The sequence below is a fragment of the Pavona decussata genome, unplaced genomic scaffold (genome assembly GCF_977016875.1).
Source record: "Pavona decussata unplaced genomic scaffold, jaPavDecu1.1 SCAFFOLD_115, whole genome shotgun sequence".
In the NCBI taxonomy this organism is placed as follows: Eukaryota; Metazoa; Cnidaria; class Anthozoa; order Scleractinia; family Agariciidae; genus Pavona; species Pavona decussata.
Genome location: NW_028145529.1, coordinates 1,266,735 through 1,289,746, shown reverse-complemented (window position 1 = coordinate 1,289,746; position 23,012 = coordinate 1,266,735). Strand labels below are relative to the sequence as shown.

General features: G+C 39.6%; 2 protein-coding genes and 1 pseudogene across 3 annotated transcripts in view; 2 read left to right on the top strand and 1 right to left on the bottom strand.

Annotated features, from left to right (window-relative positions):
* LOC146469945 (uncharacterized) overlaps positions 1 to 23,012 on the top strand; it is a 60,451-nt gene that overhangs the window by 34,420 nt on the left and 3,019 nt on the right. The window lies entirely within an intron of this gene.
* Positions 741 to 23,012, bottom strand: part of LOC146469938 (histamine N-methyltransferase-like) — a 68,406-nt gene continuing 46,134 nt past the window's right edge. Inside the window, exon 2 of the mRNA XM_085122777.1 lies at positions 741 to 3,176. Coding sequence (XP_084978903.1) covers positions 1,696 to 2,601 — 906 coding nt within the window. The 5' untranslated portion in view covers positions 2,602 to 3,176 and the 3' untranslated portion in view covers positions 741 to 1,695. The remainder of the gene's footprint in view (positions 3,177 to 23,012) is intronic.
* Positions 3,089 to 22,055, top strand: LOC146469947 (uncharacterized; annotated as a pseudogene). The gene is made up of 18 exons (XR_014867115.1): positions 3,089 to 3,320; positions 5,225 to 5,391; positions 5,875 to 5,938; positions 6,764 to 6,828; positions 7,769 to 7,832; positions 8,437 to 8,534; positions 9,989 to 10,189; positions 10,839 to 10,921; positions 11,988 to 12,074; positions 12,862 to 12,948; positions 14,589 to 14,879; positions 15,741 to 15,814; positions 16,312 to 16,494; positions 16,891 to 17,064; positions 18,215 to 18,263; positions 18,862 to 18,922; positions 19,044 to 19,110; positions 19,599 to 22,055. The product of XR_014867115.1 is annotated as an uncharacterized LOC146469947 (transcript).

The following is a 23,012-nucleotide window of genomic DNA, read 5'->3' as shown; positions in this document are numbered from 1 at the left end:
GGATTGAACTCTTCACACGTGTAGATTCTATTCAACGACTGTAAACCTTTTACAATACAAAACTATCTCGACGCTCTCGAGTCAAGTTCCATAACAGAGTGTTCCAGTTCAACCACGGCGAATGACATAACACGTGATAATTGTCAGAATGTACATAATGTAACACAACTCGAAATGTCGCTAACAACATGTATTTGTCCTTTTTGTTTCAACCTTGCAGATGAAGGCTAGATATCATTTGATGAATATAAAAGTTTCACGAGAAACTACGACCCGATAGTCACTCAGCAATAGTGTTTACTAGGGTCAGCTTGACGCAACAAGTCAAAACTGTTAGCAACGATCCCAGTTGCCCCGACTGCTTGCAACAAATGAAAAAAATGTCTACTCTCTCAATATTGATGGGAGTGAAATATAATTTATGAAATACATGAACTGCGGATAAAGGAATGAATAAGTGGATGACCAAAGTAGTTATGTACGCATTTCAAGTAGTTACCGTAAAAAAGCCTGACAAAAAACATTCTTTAGGCTTTAAGCTATTTTTCAGGCTTTCTTTTCGCGCCTACTTCAGTCTCCTACAAAACTAAGATGGTTATTCCCTTATCCATTCTCTCAATATTTTTAGCACTTTTGGTGTTGAAAACTCGCATTTCAGGTTTGGAGGTTTGTAAGACATAAGTTGACTACTATCACACCATCAAGTCTCACACACTTTGCACGTGAATTTACGTCCGCTGCCCAAAATGATGTCGGCTAACAACAAAACGACTTCACCCTTTTTCTTGGAAAAAAAATATGAGAGGTCTTATTTAAACATGGAACACTGTACAAGGACAAAACGACGACCAGAATATGAAATCAATTACCGATAAACAGAGATTTAAACTAAAATTTCGTCTGCATAGAGTTTTTTATCGGGAAAGCCCTAGTTTGTACCTTTTTTGAAGTTGGTAGTTTAATGTGCAAAAAGGCCTTTCAATGGGCCACGCTAGCAAACTACAACCATCGTGAAAAGTGTCGAGGGTTTCAATTTCCTACTTTTTTTTTGGTTTTCCCTCCCTCACCCAATTTTCAATATTGAGTTTCAAATGATCTCACTCATACGAGACTGCCAAGTAAAATTAAGTTACTTGGTTCAATGGGTTAAGAAACGAAGGGAAACATGTTTTCTGTTAGCCTTGACGATGGTGTGTTCCGCATAAACTGGAACATCCCAAAACGCTAATACCTCAGATGACTCATAGACTGGTTTGGGCACTGCACACAAGTACCAGGGAGGGACTGAATCAATCAGCCTCACATCCCTCGTCATCTCCAAGAAGAGGACTTTCAGTGCTGCGTTGTGTCTTTCTTGGTATTTAGACTGAGCCAGAGCAGAGCACCCCACTACCACCTGCACAAGCACCTCAGGAGATTTCCCACACAGTCTACACGTGATGTCGCCCTGTTCTGCACCTGATTTGTGAACTGTGTACACCTTAGTGGGCATAAGCTGCTCGTACAACTCCACTACCACACTATTATTATTATTATTATTATTATTATTATTATTATTATAATTATTATTATTATTATTATTATTATTATTATTATTATTATTATTATTATTTGATGACTGTCATGTTCCCAGTGGCATTATAAGCATACAATATAATAATTATTTGCATTTTTCTGCACCTGATAATCAGATGTTTAAATTCCTTTAAAAATGATGACTGTTCTAGTTTGGAAAGAAATCCTCTTTTTGCCATTACCATCATCAATGCATTCATTTTCCCAGAAGTTGAGAATTTTTTGTAAATTTTCTTGGCTTGTAGATAGGCTTACATTTACACACTGTGTCAGAAAATCCAACAAAAGATTTCCCTGCTCAGAAGAGCAATCAAAAATTGCAGTTAGGTCACCAGTTATGCTCTCACCCGAACACTCCACATATTTCCAACCATTCTTTTTAGCCACATCTCTAACTTCTTTGTTGCTGTAGTAAGCTCCAGGACTCCAAACCAAACCTTGTGAAGAAAATGTACTTCCATATCTTACATAGGGGCTGTTTACATTTTGAGTAAACGAGAAAATTACTCCTTTAGCGCCAATCTCTTCCTCGTAGCAATGCTTGAGTGCTGATTCAACATTTACGTAATAAATGCTGTGTAGAAAGTGTATCACATCGAATTTCACCTCGTCTTTCTTTTTCTGTTCCACGTACTCTTGGTAAGTCATGGGGCACCAATCAAATTCAATATCAGCTCTCATCTTGAAACTCTCAGGCAAATCTTTCGCTTTAGCACAAAAGGCGTCCAACTTCATTTTGTCTGGCTCTACAGCACGTACAAAGAATAGAGGTTTGCCGGCAGCTTTGCTCAGCATTTCAATGAAAGGCAAATCGTTGTAGCCTTCTCCACTTCCAACACTGAGAATACAAAATGGCGGCGAATGGTTCTCGAGAAGAAAGCTTATTAAAGGTACAACGTGCTCCTCAATGCACTTTAAAGTCACATTTATAGGTTCCAGTGACGAAATAAAACTGATGAGAGATTTTGAATAGGCTTCTGCATTAGAAATAAGGGGACGACCCACAAGTTCACGCTGTTCAGCCATGCTCGGCACGTAACAACCCCGTGTTGCGTGACCTCGTCCTCTTGCGTGATGTAGGGCCGGCCGCGGATAGGCGGTTGTGCAGGCCCCGGCCGGACGGGGTGTGGGGAGAGTCTACTCGATGTAGTGGGCTATGGCATCGTTCAAAAGGGTGCCTTTTTTCACCTATGTTAACACACACGTCCTAGTCCACGTCAAGTTTGGCGTTGGTATGCATTTTTGTGTTTAGCTATTTTGCCTTAGCCTGCGTGTCGACGTCTCTTGTTTCCTTTGGAAATATTAGACATCTAAGCGCAAAATATTCCAGCCCAGGGGCCAGATGCACAGTGCCCTCCTAAGATAAAATATATCCTAAGTGTTGTTTCTAAAAGAGGTCTTACTTATGTAGCGTCATGTCCTTGATAGGGATAACCACCGACGGTTCCTTTATGTTTTTCTTTTTTACATAATAAAATCTTGTTGTTGTTGTTGTTGTTGTTGTTAGACTTAGGACTCGCCCCAACCCTGATCCATATCTGATAATCGCACCGCGTACTGGCGATGCATCCGAAAACATGACCTCCCTTCCTCGCAGGACCCTTGCATACGCTTTTATCGATCGTCACGCAAAACGTCCGAAAACAAAGCCGAAGAAAAATCGCCCCAGTCTCTCACGATATGAAAGCCGGGAATGGCGGTCTAGTACACATGTACTTGTATTAAAAGTTGTTGCTGTATAAATGGTGAGCTTATATGTTATTTTTGCTTTTGATGTAGCGGACGGTAAAAACAATTGTGGTCTAATATATTTGTTATTTACCGGGCGGGAGGTCCGTATGGGAAAAAACTGTGCCCGAGGTTTTGAGTACGGCCCGAGGCCGAAGGCCGAGGGCCGTACTCAAGACCAAGGGCACAGTTTTTTCTCATACGGACCGACCTAGACCGGTAAATAACTTATTTATTTTTTTCTGTTTGTTTGCTTTTTTTTCGCTGGGACGTTTGTAAGAGTGTAAGTTTAAGGCTGGAGGAGGAAAGTGGTAACAAAATCCTATGAAACAAATGTAAATAGGGCATCAATTTAAGTGGCATGTTTATAGGAAGTTTAATTTTATTTTCACTCGCAAGTCATCATGTAAAAAAAGAAAAAACCATTTAAGAGTCATTGAAATGACAATCATCTGTCAAACGTCAAAAGTGGATGAATGTTGACATGCTGCAAATGATGACACGCATGTCCAAAAGGTCTAAAAATATCGATCGAGTGATAAAAATTATGAATGAAGACTCAAACACGGCGAAGTTTACTTTTCTTAACGGCTCGATACATGTTTAAAACGTCCCTGGATTTGTGAAAACTAACTTTCCAATAGCAAGTTCAAGTTAATCTGAGTCTGAGTCATCTGAGATGATAATGTGGCGTTTTCGCGGCTTTGACCGAGCCGAGCTTTCACCACTACTGCAAGGCGCTGTATTGAAAGAGAAATTGAACGTGCAGTCTTCAATTTTACTGATTTTCGAACCAGCAAAAGAAAACCAGTGAAGGGATCCTCGCCTGAAGAAGCTTGCTTGTCTTCTCTCGGCTTGAATGGGTGCTGCAAGGCTTTGACTGTTTGATTAAGCGGTGCATCGTTTGAAGAGATGGGAGATTTCGTTTCCGGCTGCTCAGTAGCAAGGACATCTTGCGCTGGTGGTCGTCGGAAGCAATTTGGTAGGAATCTAAGCTTTTTGAATTCTTAGGTCCACTCCGCTGAGCTACATAATAAACAGGAATTTCTGCATCCATCAGCCTTGAAATGCAGGTTTTCGCACAGAGTGGTTGGTTACATTTTCAGGCAGTCCTGCATTCTTCGCAGCCTTTGTCAAAATTCTCCAATCTTGTTTTTTCCGAGAGGAGCTCGACTGTACCACACCGGATCTGCAGGCTTTCTTTTGTGGTTTATTGTCAGGAAGACAGGAAGAAAGGCGCCTCGGGTCTCTTCATTTCTTCAGGACGATGGCTGGCAAACTTTAGATACAAATGAACTAGCGCTGAATACTTCTCTGGAGCGATGCAAGTGTACCTGGCTCGTACACTCCGCCATCTTTTTTACGGACGTCCATGAAAAATCTGCACAGCAGAATGTTGAGCTCGTTAGGAGGATTTTTTTCCAAGGTTCTTGTCTCTCCAACTGAGGTACAGTATCTTCGCCAAATGTTCAGATCGTAAGTTGTCTTTTTTTTAGTGTTATCAGGGCGAAGTGAGTGAATAAAATCTTGAATTTCTTAATTGCCTGTCTTGTTCAACTTCTTCATATTTTAATGCCGTCGTTTCGTTGGGGGTTTCTTCTTCTGGGTAGTAAAATTCACTTTCGCTGTGTACACTCTCGTCTGAATCCATTTTCTTCAGAATTTATATTTTCCTTACATATTTCCACGGGAAGTTGTTTACGTTTAACTATGGCCTTTGTTTGTAAACTTTCGCAACTATTTCAATTTGCCGCGAATAGAGCGGATAAAAATCCGGACCGTGGTCCGTATCGTAAAAAGCTGGACCGGTTACGAGCACGCGATTAGCCAATCAGATTCGAGGATTTGAGATTCCGGCCCGCGGAGATGCTTCAGAAAAAAATAAAACATAATATCTCACGTTTATAACTATTTTTCCCAGTCCTCACGCCCTAGTTCCGCCGCTAAACGGCCCACTTCTGCTGCTACAAATGGCGGACGAAAATCAGTTGGCAGTTCGCTTATCAAATCTTCATCCTTGGAAAAGCCTCCTTCTGGAAAGACGAAGAACATCACACAGGGCCTTCTAAGCAAGGAGGAAGAATACATGTTAGTTAAAAATTTCAACTTCGTTCTTTGTTGTTTTAAAGTGAAACCCAAAACATAGTTCTGTGGGACAACATGTAGATTTGAATTTTGACAGGACAGCTAGGATTTCGCCTTTGTGAACGAATGGCTCACTCATAACGGCTTCAAAATAGTTTTTGAAGGTATTAATATATCTTTGTCTGCAAAGCATTAATAGTGATATGAATGAATCTGAAAATTTGTCCTGGGGGAAATTTGAAGGACCTAATATTGTCAAAAGTTTAAATGCCTGGGGAGATGTTGAAGTTTCGAATTGATACTGGCGCATTACGTCCTTCTTCATCTAACACCTTTAGGATCCACTCAGTTTGCTGTATAATAAGAGTATTTGTAACCGTGTAAGTGGTCCTTTAGCTTCTGAATTATGCAGCTTGTGGGAGCTTTGTATAAGAAAAACTATTACCAATTGATATTGTTTTGATAAATTCTTTGCTTGCTTTCCAGGCGACTTAATGCAGAGCTGGAAGAAAGAACTGCAAGTTTAATCAAGGAGGCAGAAGAAGTCATGGTAAAACAGGAGTGCTATGTTTACATTGTTGTTGATCCATTTTGCATGTAACAAAATTTACAAGAATAGGATGTTTATTTAATATACATATTTGCTCTGTGGAGAGTAGGGATGGCACAGTGGTACATGGTGAGAGCACTCACCTCCCAGCAGTGTGGCCTGGGTTTGATTCCCAGACTCAGTATCATAAAAATTACGTGGCTTGAGTTGTGTTGGTCTCAGTCCAGTTTTCCCTGCTCTTCAAAACCTGACATATTTTACAAATTCCAGTTTGATCCTGAATCTGACGGCCACAGGTTTGTCAGTCATAACGGGCTGTTAAGTGTCACCCTTGTTAAAGAAAGTCAATTTGTTTATTTATTTTATTTACTGTTAGTTTTTGCATCTGTTCCAAAAGTAGACTGCACAGTCTTGGAGCCATATTGGGTGCAAATTATCTATAAGTACTGGTACATGTATGCTCCGTGATTTTATAGTTTAATTGTACAGGGTACCCTAGTCTCTTGCAATATAATTTTCCCATTTCTTGGTTTCTGGATTGAGACTCAACTAAGTATGCAATTTCTTTAATGGAGTGACTTTGGTATTAAAGGTTGCCTAGTGGCAAAACTGTGACGTTACAGTTTCTGTTGGTAACTTAACTGTTACTTTTGTTACAGTGCTCCCCATTCTGCCATATGCAACCATGCTATGCTGTTGTTAGTTGATCTCTGACTTTCATGCACATGAGTCTGATGTTTCCTCCAGTGTATCTTGTCACCTTGATCGTGACAACATGGGAAGGTTTAGTTTTGGTATTAACTGCTTTTTTGTGTAATCCTTTAGCTTGATCAGGAAGAGCTTCTTGCTAGACCTACTGTTACAGAGGTGGAATTACCAGATGACTTGGAGTATGTAGTTAAAGACTTATTTAATAAGTAAACTAAAATATTATTCCCGTATTTATACAAGCTTAGTCTCTAGTGGGGGATACATGGTTGCACACTTCCCTATGATTTCTTTTGCCTATCATTCCTGGTTCCCCCCTCCCCCCAACAGGTCCCACCCTTTTTCTAGTGACTCCCACCTCTTTGTACCTTATAACAGAGTGCTGTAATATTTTTTTTCTCAATTTCTGCCACTTCCTATCACTCTTGGATCACACTTCAGGCTCCTTCTTCTCCTAAATCCACATTTTACTATACCCCTGTAGACCCACTTGTCCAGGCACCCACCACTTCTTTACCTTCCCATGGATACCAGTATTTAGTGTTTTGCTCAGGTTGTTTTTTCAGTCAGGTTCCCCCTGGGGTTTTAGTATTATGCAATGCTTAACAAGTACATGTTGATAGGAGATGCACAAAAAAGGAAAAAATTAGAGGGAAGGGAGGTGTGCACTTCAGTGTTCGACATTCAAGTACAGTCAGATTCAAACTGAATACTAAAATACCAAATTTCACTGAGAACATTGTAACAAGAAACAGAGTTTATTTAAAATGAAAATTTCTGTTTTATTAACGACAACAACAACAAGACTTTATTACCCCGATTATAAAGTTATTAATACATTTAGTTCATTTTGAAATGTTAAGGGCTTACCAGCTCCCTGAAATAACTAAGAAGCTAAAAATGTCAGGGAGCTGGTTTAAATAACGTAAATTAATTTATTAACTTTGAATTCACTTGAATGGTCACACTTTAATACTCATCTAGAAGGAAATTAATTCACCAATAAATATATGAACTGAGGTAAAGCATGTCTAGTACTCTTTGGGATTGATCACTATCATTTTAATAGCCAAGCTCTCCCCTGCTCAGTTACAGTGTTAAGTATATGACTCTTTTTTTCAGTGATATGTTACCATCAGCAGATATTTCACAAGTCACCAAACCCTCTTCAGCAGCTAACAAACAGGTATTGATTTGTGACTTTTTTGTTATATTTATACATGCCATAAAGTAGATACATTGTGTGTCTTTTATTATTAATAAACAGATTTTATTGATAATTTCAATGGAAGAAAAGAAAGAATTAATGATTGTAATAATTTGTTAATTGTAATTATTGCTGTTATTGATAAACAGATTATTATTACTATTAGTCAAGATTAGTTCAACAAAGGTTTATTATCATGGCTGGTTTGCAAATGTTTCAAAAGCAAAGACATTATTTGCCATTTACATGTACAATTGTACCTGAGGAGAAAAGGATAGCTAAATACTTCAAACACATGTTTATTCTCCCCACTTTCTAAGAATTAATTATGGCACCGTGACAAAATTGTAGGCCAGACAAAATTAAGGGAGTGATGTTTCTACTTGACATGAAACCATTGCCTTTCAAACTTTATTAGCAAAATCAGTCTGTGTCAACCAAACCCATGTGAGCTAGTGGTTCATCTCAAAGTAGCAGTATTTGAGTAAAATTTGGACTTCCTAGCAAACCAATCAGAATGCCCCCATTTGGTGATGGCCCAGTTTAGCCTTACAATAATCCCTTTTATTGTGTATTATTGTAGAGATCAGCTGCAGGCAGGGGTGGCAGCCATGTCAGACCTTTAAGTAGTGCAGCTGCTAAGCAGGGATCAAGGCCTGCGTCAAGAACAAAGACAACAAGGTGAAGACCATGTTTCCTTATTTTTTTAGTGCAAAGGCAGTTGAAGCTCCCTCAGAAAGCAGCTTCCTGGAAAAAGTAATTAACTGAGCTATCAAGCCAAATGCAAGCTGGTCATTTTGTTAATTCGTCAAAGTAAATCTTTGACGGGTACATCATCTCATCATCTCATCATCTTGGTCAAACAATATATCTACTCCTCTAAACACCTTCAGAAAGAATTGTATTTAGATGAAATTGTAAACAAAATTACTATTCAATGGAAATTAGAAAAATGTGCTTAAATGGAATTTCTGCTCTCAATCAAAATGAACGATGTAATGCATTTTTTTTCTTAACTCTCATATGTAAGCTAATGCGGAGGCTTGATTTTGTAGTTTTTTTGTTTAACTTCTTTTGTTATCTTAATAATTTTTTTCTTCTTTTCTTTTCTTCTTCTCAATTACTTAGTTGTCTTTTTTTTCCACTTTTAACTTTACAGAAAAGTACTTTGTAAAATTCAAATACTGTATAAGTGTAAGTAATTTATATAAGTGTAAGCAACCTAAGTGTATTTGCGTATTTAAATAAAGCGTGTAAAAAAAAAAAATTCCCGTCAAAGATAAAGTGATGTTCAGAATGCTTCCAGGACTCGCCCCTCAAATATCGTGCTTGCTCAGTTTTTTGTGTTCTTAAATTTCATACTAATTATATTCTCCTTAACCATCACTTCACCATGACAGGTATATGGTTGTAAACAAATTTACAAAATGATCAGTTCCCAGTTGGCGTGATAACTCAATTGAGCACTACACTGGCGTTGCAGAGGTCATGGGTTTGAATTCCATTCAAGCCTGAATTTTCTCAGACTTTCTTTTTGCAATTTTTTGCATATTGTGCATACGTAACTGCTATGTTCATTAATGATGATGTTCATTAACCTATTCATTCTTTCATCTGCAGTTCAAATATATCTGTTTCATATGTTCCAAAATTAATATGCTTATCATACCCAGTGTATATTCAAGGCTGTTGTCTAAGAAAAATTTCAAGGAACACACAGGGCCAAAAGCTGAGAAGTTAGGAGTCCAACATGTGAAGTGATAGGTGCCCAGTGCACTGTTTGGGCTCCCAGGCTACCGGGCTCCTGTTAGGAAGCAGCCTTATATATTGTATTGGTTTCTTAAATATGATGATCAATATTATTTTGCCTGAAGGCTGGATTTTCCTGGATTTTACAGCAAACAGCCAGTATGTTAAAAGCATTGGCCATGACTTTCACAAGCAATCTTTTTTGTAATTTAACGTGGGGCCAAGAACGAAGCAAATAAAATCTGTTGTGTATACAAAAAGTAGGCACACTTGGAACATTGTCTTGATTTTTTCACTAATTTTGTCTGAAAACTATATGTCATTGGGAAAAAGAAGTAGACTGTAACTATGCAACCACTCTCATTACTTCCTGTTTATTCTTCCAGACCTAAATCCAAGACAGCACCTGCCCCAGGGAGCGTAAAACATACTCCTGTTCCTACTGATCCAACAGTGGACATTGCTTCATGACAGGATTACTCTGGCAAATGCCATCAGTGCGCTGGAAGATGATGCACAAGATGATAGTTACACAACAACTGTTGATGACAATGTTTTGCCTGTTGGCGCTGAGGAAATGGGATCAGGTTTGTAAAAATCTGTCACTAGATTCTTAGCTGAAGTTGTGTTGGCGGGCTTTGCAATATTTTTGGTCTTGAATACAGTGAAGATGTATCACTTGTAACGCTTTGTGGTGACAATGATGATAGTGATATTTTTGCATCAATGCTTATGCAGTGCATTACAGTGCCTGACAGTCACTTATTTCTCAGTGTGGAAAGAAAGTAAGATTTGAACACTTTGTTGCTAACTTAAGTGTTTTTTGGTCTCTGCTTGGCCACTGGTATTTGAGGCAATAATTATACTTTTGCTTCTTGATAAAGACAACCTTGAAAGCAGTTCTTTTATTAAGGCCCTGCACCAGTTAGAGTTCTGGGGAAAATTTTGTTGTGAATTGCAACTTACCACCAAACATTATGTGGTTAACATTGTTAAAAAAAATTAAATCAGGTATTCTCATGTTAATTAATTACAAAATGAATTATCTGCGTTTCGTATCTATGTGTAGCTTTTGTTCTCCTCAAAACAATTATTATTAAAGACAACTCTAGGCATGGCATTTTCAAAGACCATCTTTTCAAGATCTGCAGCTGACTTCTTGAGGTCATGAACATTTATCAAGTTGAACGTAATCTTGGTCTGTTAATAATTGGCATTTCATTTTGTTGTTCACAGAGGCCACAATAAGATTTCTTAAGGCCAAACTGAGGGTTATGCAGGAAGAGCTGGACAGAGTTGTGACAGAATGCAATAAAAAGGTACACAAGCCATGTCCTCCTTTTGAGATTAGCATCAATACATGTCCATCGTATGAACTGTGTGCTCCAACCTTATCAAAGAATGTATTTTAATAATGTATTTTAAAAGTTCATTCCTGGCCTGTAATTCCCCACTCTGGCAGGAGGAAAGATCAAGGGTCAACTGGTTTTATTCAGAGAAGAATTCACTGCCTAAAGCTATGATAATTGAAGGGCTCATTGCATAAAAGACCTAATTATGTTGCATAATTTTTCAGATCCCTTTTTGTTATTTTAGCTCAGATTCAGCGGCATTTTTGTGTGTGGCCTTGAATTCCTTCAGGAAACGTTGCTGCAATGTTTAGTTTTGTGATAAAAATGGAAATCCCATATAAATCGTAGGTTTTTATTGCAAACAAAGTGCAAAGCAGCAGGTAACACTAATTCCTCGCGAAGCAAGGTTAATAAATTTGTCGGGCCGAAGGCCGCGCTCGGGAGCTAAGCCGTGCGAATTCGAGCCGAACATATATTTATATGTTTATATATTTCCGTGAAGGTGTCCGTGCTGTCGCCTGGCAACAGTGTGCAAACAAAGTATGAATAACGTCAGACTGTCTGGCGTCGTCTGAAAAAAAATTTGCATACATCGGAAAAAATATGCGTGCATGATCAAATTTCAACTGCAATGTTCATCAATATTCACTGGATACAGAACTATCTCTCCAGAATGTTTTCCCTTTCTTTTAGAAATCTTTTTTGTGAAAGATTGCATTGAAGAAATTACACGTTTGTGGCCGCGGTAAAATAATTTTCCATGGGAAATAAATTCATCGAACACGACAGCGCTGCACGCCCGTTGTACATTACGTCGCGTCTGAGTGAGAAATAGATTTTCAACCACAAACTAGCTTGTGGAACTACGAAAAGACCATGCTGTTAAAAAAAAAACCTATGCCCCTTTTAATCTCCTCATTTGATGCTACAGGACGAGTAAAGAGGGTTTTCCACCCAGCCCCAGCTTTGCGAGGTTTTGCGAGTCACGTATTTCTAGTACCATAACAATGATACTGGTATGTCATTCTTGTAGGAGGAGAAGTCAACAACAGTGGAAAAGAAAGTGAAGAAATTGACAGACGAGCAAGGCAGGTTACAGAAAACAAACCAAGGACTCCAGGTCAGGGCTACAGTACACTGTTTGATCCTTGCTTGCTGTTTGTAAATGTGACTATTAATTTTGATGACAACATTGACTGGCTTAATAGAACCTAAACCACAGCTTACACACAGTGGTGGATCCAAAACTTCATGTTAGGGGCCCGTGGGGCTCTGTGGCATAAAAGAGAAGTTGTGCCACAAGTAAATTCAAAATGTTTGTGAATTCAGATACTTAAGCCCACTTGGCATTGTCTTTGGCAATTAGGAGACTAGGGCCACATGGACAGCTCCCTTAGATTTGCCAGTCTTTGAGAAGATGGAGGTAGCTGGACTGTTTGCTGTCTGTATTGATAATGTCCTATTTATGCACCTGTCAATATTGAGCTCCAGGGGGGAGTGGGAGGCTGGTCAAAGGCAGGGAATCTGAACGTAGCTGACATTTTTTGACCAAAAGAATCACTAATTAAAGCATAAGCCCCCATTACAGGCAGTCAAATCCCTTGCCTATGCCTGGCCTCCCCAACCCCCCTCCCCTTTCCACCAGAGGGGATCTCTATAGTTGACAATGGATTGCCTCAGCAAACAGTAAACCCTTCCAGCCCTTGCTGTTGGTTTCTCCTGTTATGCTACATTGTACCTACCAGTACATGTGCTTGTCTTGTTTGAGGAAAGGTGTATTCACATTTTTGTGTTTGTTGAAAAACACATAGCAGTTTTTTATTTTATTATTATTTTTCATCAAAGTGACTTTAAAAGCTCCTTTCTTATTTCCCACCTAAGCATGTTGCCCTCTCTTGTTTATACAGTCTCAAATTGACAAGTACAAGAAGCTTTATGATGAGTGCAAACATAAGAATGAAGGATTAGAACAACAACTGGTCGCTTTGAGAAAGGTAGTCAACAAGTCAACAACTTGGGTCCCCATGCAATCTTCTCCCAGATTTACATCTTAGAGATAAACAAATTTAGTTTTAAGAAATGCATCTTTGGTGATGCATGTACCACATACATCAATAGTATTGTTTATTGGCACAGAGCACCATTTTTGACTGCTCAAGCACAATTTTGGGAGAGTGATCATGATAACTAACTTGGCATTCAATGATAATTATGGCAATTCTATTGTTTGGTGTTTCAAGAAATGTACAGTTACAAAAACTGTTTGGCAGGTTCAGGTTACCACGGTAAAACAGTTTGATCAATAGTTATTGTGAAAAAAAAAAGTTATTTTGAAGGGAGTGATTTGATGAATGAAGTGATTAGACTGGATACCAACCTCACAGTCAGTCTACTGCAATGGAATTTGCTCAGCGTTGACTCCTAAATCCTATCCCAAAGTAAGTGAAAAGTCAAGGAATTTAACTTTTTGCTAGCGACTGGTTTTTGTGAATGAGTTTGCTTGCTTACAGTACAAAGGCAAGGTGGTTCCAAAAAGTACCTCTTAAGTGTTGACTTCTGTGGCTTTATCGCTGGCTTTATTGCCTAAGGATTTGTCTTTGGTGGCCGCTGATAACTGGTTCGTGATCAGTGGATAGTTAGGGAATTTTTCATTATTATGATGAGTGGGAACCCTGTTACCCTGTTACAGATTTTAAGCTAACCTGACATCCTACTCCTTTGCATCTGTTGTATGGGTTGGCATGCAATGCCCGTTTCTAGTGGAGGAAGATGATAGGTCATGATACGTTTGATTTCATTTATTGTGACTGTGTTTTGACTATCAATTATAAATTTAAGGATCTAGACTCAATTCAGAGAGACCAGAAACAGGCAGCTTCCAATAAAAATGTCACAGAAGTTAGGTAAGTGATAAAAGTGCACACAAGTGCCCATCTCTCAAACTGACCTTGGACATTCACTTAAAATTACATGAGGTGAAACTTATGCCAAACTTAGGAGGAAAAGAAGGAAAATATTTAACAGAATAATATAAGCTTTGAACCCGAGTCGTTTGCTTCATTTCTTCAATCCATAACCACTACACCAACGAGCACTAGCTGCCAACGATTTCTATTTCATTGCATTACTATTGAACTATTGAAGTTTCTATCCTTGACTTTTTCACTTTCACTTTTGAACGTGAATTGGTTCCTGCAGGTTAAACAGGGCGTTAGAAGAAGCCGAGTAATACAAAACCGCTCTACAGAAAGCTAAGAACCAGTCGAAGGTGAGTTGTGACACGTGATCGAACATGCGTAATGTATTCATGTCTGTCATTCCACTTGTTCCCAGGGTCTCTCCTCTTCAGAGACCCTGTAAAAGAGGTTGCTGTCATTCGCATCTTTCTGTTGATCATCAGCCCTTCTTCAGAGCGAATCGATTCCTTCACTCCAAATCAACTGTCCACCCAGCCCTAGCTTCGTGAGGTTTTGCGAGTCACGTATTTCTAGTTATTATTGCTGCATGTAATGACTGAGACTCTTGTTTTGAGACAAACCACTTACCACAAATCATAACCTTTTGGGGTCATTTTTTGTGGTTACATGTATATTAAGTGACAATATTTTCTGCAATTTTCATTCTTGGTCAACAGAAAACTGTAGTAGCTGTGTTAGATCAGATGGTTAATCCTCACTGGCCCCATCTGCCAAAACGGAAAGACAAGTATGATACTCATGAAGAGGAAGAAGGACTTGAAGGAGCTTGGCGCACAATCCCAGATGATCTACTGGACTATCACTTTTATTACCACATCCTGGACGGTGATCAGGCAGGCCGCCCACCAAACATGCTGTCTTCAGAGGGTGACAAGCAAATCAATAATGAACATTTTGACAGGAAGGGCAAGTCTTGCTTACATCTTATTGCAAAGACTAAGAATAAGGTGATTAGCTTAAAAGATGTCACCCTTTAATAGAGTGCTAATTAGCTCAATTGCAGAACGTCTTCCAAACAAAATTATTTCTTTACAGTGCAGAAATTAATGTTTTTGAGCTCTGGCCAGAAAAAATCACTTCTTGAATAGGCATCGGGTTGACTATACACTAATCACATAAACCACCAGCTGTACTTGTCAGAAAATATTATCACTTCTGCAAGTAGACCCATTGTGTGGCTATGTTTTATAAGTCTTGACCAAAAATGTGCAGGGTTTTTCAAGTGGTTTATACTAACAGTGTATTTGGTAAGTACATGATTGGGGCTTTTGAAATGAAGATTGGCAATTCCAGCTTCCTCTAACGCTGTCTCTCTCTAGACTACATAACTATAGTAAATGGCTACTGGCTAATGGCTAATGGCTATTATTATACTATTATTATTATTATTATTATTATTATTATTATTATTATTATTATTATTATTATTATTATTATTATTATTATTATTATTATTATTAACCTATGTCACTGCATGATATTATAAAGGAAATTACAGGGAGGACACAGAAAAATCTGAGCCCCAGATGGGATTCGAACCCACGACCCTCCGTGTTCTAGATCGGATGCTCTAACCTCTGAGCTACTGAGGACTCGTTTGTGGGTTGGACATACGAACCGCATCACGCATCCGATCTAGAACACGGAGGGTCGGGGGTTCGAATCCCATCTGGGGCTCAGATTTTTTCTGTGTCCTCTTATGGTCGATTCTTTACATCTCCCTGTATTTTCCTTTATTATTATTATTATTATTATTATTATTATTATTATTATTATTATTATTATTATTATTATTATTATTTTTACAGGACGCCTTGCAGCACCCTGTTGTGAGAATGCTAATCAAAACAAAATGGCAGAGTTATGGGCACCAGTTCCTAAGGTGAAAGAAATTCCACAAGTATTGAATGCTAATGTGATTAGGTTTAGGTTGCATTAGATTATGGTAAGGGAAAAACCAGAGCTCATGAAGGCAACAACCCCAGACAAGAAAAGATCGAGACAGCTAGATGTCTTACACTCCCTTGCCCTTACAGGAAAGTTGACAGTGCTAAACTTAGGGGGCTCTAAGCAAAAACGTTTTTTGTTATTTCAGCTTTGATTAGGTGGGATAGATAGATAGATAGATAGATAGATAGATAGATAGATAGATAGATAGATAGATAGATAGATAGATAGATAGATAGTTTGTTGGGAAATTACTTTGCAGCCAAAAGGCTGAATTGTGTAACTCACAAATGCTGTAAATACAAAATCACATCATTGGGGAAGGGGAGAGGGGTGGTAAGGCTTTTTCCATCAAATTCATGGATAGACTATGTAAAAAAACCCGGTAGTCAGTTATGCTGTAATATTCACAATATTTTTGTTTGCTTACAGCCTTCAAGCGATATGCTATGTGATTTTCCTGTTAGTCCTGTCATCTTCCTTGATACACAGTTCAATAATAGTGGACCCAACCCATTATAAGGACACAGCTGATTTCCTACGTGGATTCTGTGAGATTGTCACCTTGCTTATGACTGTCTTTTACATCTGTGAAGAAATCAATCAGATGAGAAAGTAAATAGCTTGATTGTAATTGAATTAATTTAAGAACATTTTAAACTCATACGCATGAAATGTATTGTAAAGGAATGTTATTCCCATAAGTTTGAACCTCTTGTACTTTGAGGAGACAATTTCTGTTGGGGAGGGGTGCGTGAATCGCGCCTTGCGCTTGCCTCCGCTCGTCTGAAAAATGCCAAAAAAAATAACGCCTAAAGAAATTTAACATGACAGCAGAGGCTAGGCGTCAAAACGAAAACCTTCAGATCTGACATCTGACGTGCTAACGACTACACGTCCGTGTCACCACAAGTGACGCGCATAGGAGAGGAAAACGTCCTGGATCCTGGAACCAGGAAGGGCATTTCCAATGCCCATAATTGTTTTTTTATTTTGTCACATGTTTTTCAGGGAGAGACATTCCTACTTCAAGGAGTGGATGAATTTGTTTGACTGGTTAGGCCTGCTGTTAATCTTGTGCATAATTCCTTTGCAGTATGCTGACAGCAGAGGACAGTGGATGGTAGCTTCCTTAGCTTTTCTTTTCAATTTCTTGAGGATTTTCAAGTTCTCCTGTGTGACAAGGTAACCTTCAAACTTGACAGTTTACCTAAATATTAAAGAATGTTTGGTTTATCAACAGAGTTGATAACTAAAGGTAAATCGGCACTGTGAAGAGATTCGAGTGCTGACCGTTTCGAACATTAGCCTCGATTCGCTCTGACGAATAAATAGGAATTTTAGTGGAATCCACGGAGTGGTTCTTCTCTCCACTGTTTCCAGGTCGAATTGGAAGTTGGAAATGTTGGTTTCAGTTTTGTGGAGGGAGAAAACCGGAGTACCCGGACAAAAATCCCTCGGACTAGGGACGAGAACCAACAACAAACTCAACCCACATATGACACCGAGACCGGGAATCGAACTCGGGCCACATTGGTGAGAGGCGAGTGCTCTCACCACTACACCATCCCTGCTCCCCTGACGAAGGCTAAATGCTCGAGACGTCAGCGCTCGGATGTCTTAATTTACGGTGGCCAATTAAATTTACCCTTTTTATCAACTCTGTGGATAAACCAAACATTTGTTTCTACTCCCCACTGACCCATTATCACCGTTTCCTTAGAATCTAATCGTCTTACATAAATTAAGGCCCGCTTCAGCAAGCGCCTTGACTAACACTTTTAATCCTGCCCATGGAGTCTGTTTCTCAAAAGTCTTCAGAAAGCCTTGGGCTATCATCGTGTTTCGACTGCAAACGGCAGCGTTTTTCCGAACTCAAATGAATTTCTGGAACTTCGCAGTATAATGTGCCCGAGTTTGTGTAACATCGCAGTTAAGCTCCTGTAAGATACCGGGCTAGGACTAATAATTACAAAGAAGTTAAGGGATTGAAGTTAAGAGAAGATTTGAGAAATTTTTCAGATTTCTTGTAAGTCAGATTTGGGAGGGGTGGAGTGTGCGAGGGTTATGGATCATCGGTGCACTAGCCAGGGATGAAAGCTTAGAAAACATGAAATTCCAATCTTGTTACGAGCATGAGACGAATAAATCCCAGTCCCCGGCGGAATTCCTACACTGGTTGGATGCAACCTTGTTCCCGGGGTCCCCAGGATTTTTAAGAGGAGGGACCTTGGGTACGAGGTTGGGTCGGATGCTGTTACCACTACTCTTCTGGGAGACTGGTGGTGACCATGTACTAGGATCAATATATTACACGCCTCCTACGAACTGCTAGGGTCAGCAATATTGAATGCAATGTGGTAGTAAAGAAGAAGAAAATGCTGGTAAATGAAATAGCAGAGAGCTTGGGACTAACATATTGTTCTTGAAAAAAGCGTGCATCAATCAGTTCCAACAATGCTCAACCCCAGACCATCGCTGCCATATGGACTCGTCCTCGAAATACCAGACTTCAATTCAGGATAAACGGCAGCTTGTAGGAAACACAGAAAAGCTTTTGCCTTTGTCTGTGATCTCAATATGAACCAGTTAGGCACAAACGTCTTATCTTTGCTAATGAACTCATCAGTGAAGCAGAGGTCTTTGCTTTAACCAAACTCCAATCAGATGATTCCGTTTCTCTTTCCCAGAGTACAGTGTAAAACGTTTGTAATCATTTAAGCGAAAAACACCACTATCGACAAAACGTACACCAGATTACTTATAAGTGGTAAAGTAAAAACTAGCATTACAAGTGTATGTTTTAATAGATTTTTAACGCTACCTAGACCCCTTCTAATTGTTCCCTTGTAGTTCATGTAAGAAAAGGACTCGATGCATTCAGCTTATAGCAGAATAGTCAGACCCAGTCGGAAAGTAAATAGGATGCCTAACGATCCTATGCTTGAAAGTAGAATGTTTTGTATATTGTTATCCTTGCAGAACTTGCGTGTGAAGTATTACAAAGAGGGCGATTGGATCAGTGAAATGAAACTTGCAAAAGGTTGGAAGTGAAGCTTGTTAGGCATTTATCTTGCAGGACACAATTACGCGTTTACTTTTCCCTTTTTCATTGTTCAACTGCTCTGTGACGACTCGTTTCGTTATTTTTTTTTCTCCTGTAGAGCTTCTTGAGTTCAGTGAAGATCGTCATCCTTGGGAGTCGGTTGAGGAGAAACTAAATGCAATCAGGTACGAGTCTCTTGTCGTTTGTTTGACTGTTTGACTGAATATCTCGTATATTCGGAGACTGGTACATGTATGACTCCTGGCTCAGTGGTTGTGTCGAAATCACTGACTGACCGACCGACCGATTGGCTACCTGGCCGATCCACTGACCATGTGGATGGCTGGCTGGCTGGCTGGCTGCCTGACTGGCTTGCTGGCTGGCTGACTGAGTGGCCGACTGGCTGGCTGGCTGGCTGGCTGCCTTGCTGGCTGGCTGACTGGCTTGCTGACTGGCTGACTGACTGACTGGCTTGCTGGCTGGCTGACTGACTGGCTGACTGGCTGGCTGGCTCGCTGACTGACTGACTGACTGACTGACTGACTGACTAACTGACTGACTGACTGACTGACTGACTTATTGGCTCAAAATAGTCTGGCTTACCAACTCACTGGATGAAAAAAATGATCTACTGTCTGCTTCAGTAACTTTCTGGATTTGTTACTTTGTGCAGGGATATGATGAGAAAGATGGTAAAATAGATGAGACAGGAAAAAGAATAAAGAAAGAGTGTTTCACTCAGGCTTCCAAAAGAAGCAAGAATGTCGACTAAGTACAACGACAGAACCTGGTCTCATATGCGGACAATTTTTAGAATTTTTACATTGTACAGAGTTACATGGTCTTTCAATGAGTTGTTGAAGAAGATGAGTGCCAAATACAGCGTGCAACGAAAAAAGCAGATACCGATACAAATGGAAAGAGGAAATATAGTGTTACTTCTGTCATTCGTATGTTAAGGTGTCGTCAGGTGTTTTAGTGTAATTTAAGTCATAATTATTTAATATTATTACTTAAAATAAGCCGTTTTTATTTACAAGTTAAAACCTAGTGTTATTTAGACTAAATGTTGTGTACAATAATGAAACTTATCGCATAGAAGAAAGATCCTCGCAGTTACTACGCAACTTAAGCAGTTGCGAAAAGAAAGCCTGAAAAAAATTCAGGCTTGAACGGGATTCGAAGCCATGACCTCTGCGATGCCAGGGCAGTGCCCAGTTACGTAGTAACTGCGAGGATCTTTCTTCTATGCGATCTTTCATCCGCAGTTCAAATATATGTTTCATATATTTACATTTATATATTAGTCCTTCATGGGTATATTACGAATTCACAATAAGACCAGCTCCCAGTTGGCTTGATAGCTCAGTTGGTAGAGCACTGCACCGGCATCGCAGAGGTCATGGGTTCGAATCCCGTTCAAGCCTGAATTTTTTTCAGGCTTTCTTTTCGCAACTGCTTAAGTTGCGTAGTAACTGCGAGGATCTTTCTTCTATGCGATCTTTCATCTGCAGTTCAAATATATGTTTCATATATTTACATTCATTAATTAAAACTTAGCCACTTCTTGGTAGTTAGTTTGTTCTTTCCACGAATCCTGGGTTTTTTTTCTTCACGTAGCCAACGTTTTCAAAGATCGTGTTGCCTGGTTGACCTTTTTTCGCATTTTTAACACTGTATTTGCCTGTTCGAGAACGAAAGGAATCAGTTTTTTATTGGTACCACATTTTGCGCTGACAGTTTGCCGAAGAAAATTTTTTTTTCCGCTTTACTAAAGCCGAATTTTCCAGGCGATTAAGCTTGTGAAATGGACCGTTGCCGGGTGTCCCTGTGTATAAATGTTACTGAGTTTTATTCACCTCAAGCTGGAAAAATGAGAAATGGATACAGTCAAACCTGTATATAACGGCCCTGTATATAGCGGTCACCCTGTGTATAACGGTCACAGAACAACTTCCCAAAAATCGTCCCTTATATTTACTGTTAAGTTGACCTGCATATAGCGGTCACTGTATATAACGGACGCGGTCACCCTTTAGACTTCCTTAATCCACAATTTCATTATCTTCTACCTGTATATAACGGTCACGAAATTGGGTTACGATTAACGAATAATGCCAGGGATATATCGATGACTCAAAACCCAACTGGAGGTCGGAGGTCGGAACTATCTCTTTGATGACGAAGATGATGAAATTGCAGCTAGCCCTACTGAGACGCGAAAGAGAGGCAGCGATGCCGTAGAGCTTGACCTTGATTCCTACAAGGAAACTTAGCTGAGTATACTGCACCTCCCTAAAAGTACACCACGGACATTTTATAGGCCTTTTTTTTGTCCTGATTATTGCGTTGCTGTTACTCGTTATTGTCACTAAAACGTAAATTGAGTGATAATTTGTACATAAAAATGCTATTTATTGACTTCTGGGGGAGTTTAAAGGAAACCTGTGTACAGCAGTCACCCTGTGTATAACGGTCACCTGGCCATTTCCCAAGGGTGACCGTTATATACAGGTTCGACTGTAGTTATATTAGAAGTGTTTCGTCAGCTAATTGTTTTATCTGATGATAGAGCGGTTTTCAATTGAGTGTCGAAAGTAATTTCGCGCTTACTTTGGTTTTGCTTTACTAGACTTCATGATTGGTTGACAAAGTTCGCGCCATTTTCTTAACCAATGGGAAGCCAAACCAAAACCAATCGTGTCTGGTCGCACATATTTTCCCGCGGTTGACGCAGGTTACATGTGTTTACTTCAAGTTTTGATTGGCTGATTGTGTTGTTCACATCTGTTGTGATTGGCCAGAGTAATTACTTTGGTTTTGGTTTTTCAACACTGAACTGAAAATTGCTCTAAACTCTAGCGACAATAAGAATTAAGAATTGTATGTATTGAAATGTGCTAGGTATATATTGTGTAGTCTGCAATGAAATTAAAAAGGCATGTATTTATTATGACAAAACCGAGTCAAGTTACATAACATCACTGGGGTGGGTCGTAAAATTTGTCACCGTCTGAAGTTAAGCCCGATTTGTTTAAAGTGTACAAAGTTGTAGTCGTGTTTATAACAAATTGATCATGTGTATGTATGGAATTTGGGGTTGTTATAAATATTAAACATATGAACCGGTGGTATTTTCTATCCATCCTGAGATTCTTGTGACTTTGCCGAACGAGTCATTTGTGTCTTGGAAGCACTGTTGTTGGTACGATACCTGACAGGCACTGCACGAAACTCCATGAGTACAACGCACAAGTACCAGCTATAACTGTGGTGATTCGATTGAGCGCCCTTCTTCAATAAGCACCCTTTCTAATTAGCACCCCCCCCCCCGTCCCCCTTCGAATGTGTTTTTGTTAATAAGCGCTTCTATTACGTTAGTGGGTCGTTAGTGCCTTTTTACAAAAAGCGTCCCTGTTCTGTTTCAATTTTGTCAGATAACATCGAGATCAAGCGTGGTTCATCTTCCTTTAATAGCTCACATAAAATGCTGCACCAGAAAGCTTTTATCTTGATGCAAGTGTCACTGAAACTATCGACGTCGAAGGAAGGTAGGTAAAGTCGCACAAGAGCCACACGGCCGGAGCTTAGCCCGGTTTCTGTAGCATGAAGCAACTAGGAGTATTGCTACTCCCCCCTGGTCCATCGCAGGGTTACCCCCAGCAGTATGTCGCCGGTACCCATTTATACACCTGGGTGAAGAGGGACAATGTGGAGCAAAGTTTCTTGTCTAAGGAAACACAGCAATGAAAAGACCAACCAACGACCCTCAGATCCTCCGACCGTCCGATCGAAAGTCCGACGCGCTAACCACTACACCACCGCGCCTCCAATATACTAGTGATTTTCAAAATTCCTCCAGGTTTACTGAACATTCACCTTATATTTGTTACTGTTACCGTTTCTGTTATTGTTTCTTTTTTTTTAATAAATACAATATTAAAGTTTTGTTTCCACATTCGGTTGTTTCTCAAAAAAGAACGGACCTGGCAACGTTTTAGGCGCGAAATAAAAGCCTTGTTTCCATATTGTTGAGCACTCGCTTGGCTTTGAGCGGGAGGAACCAAGACTCTAAGAAGACTCTGGT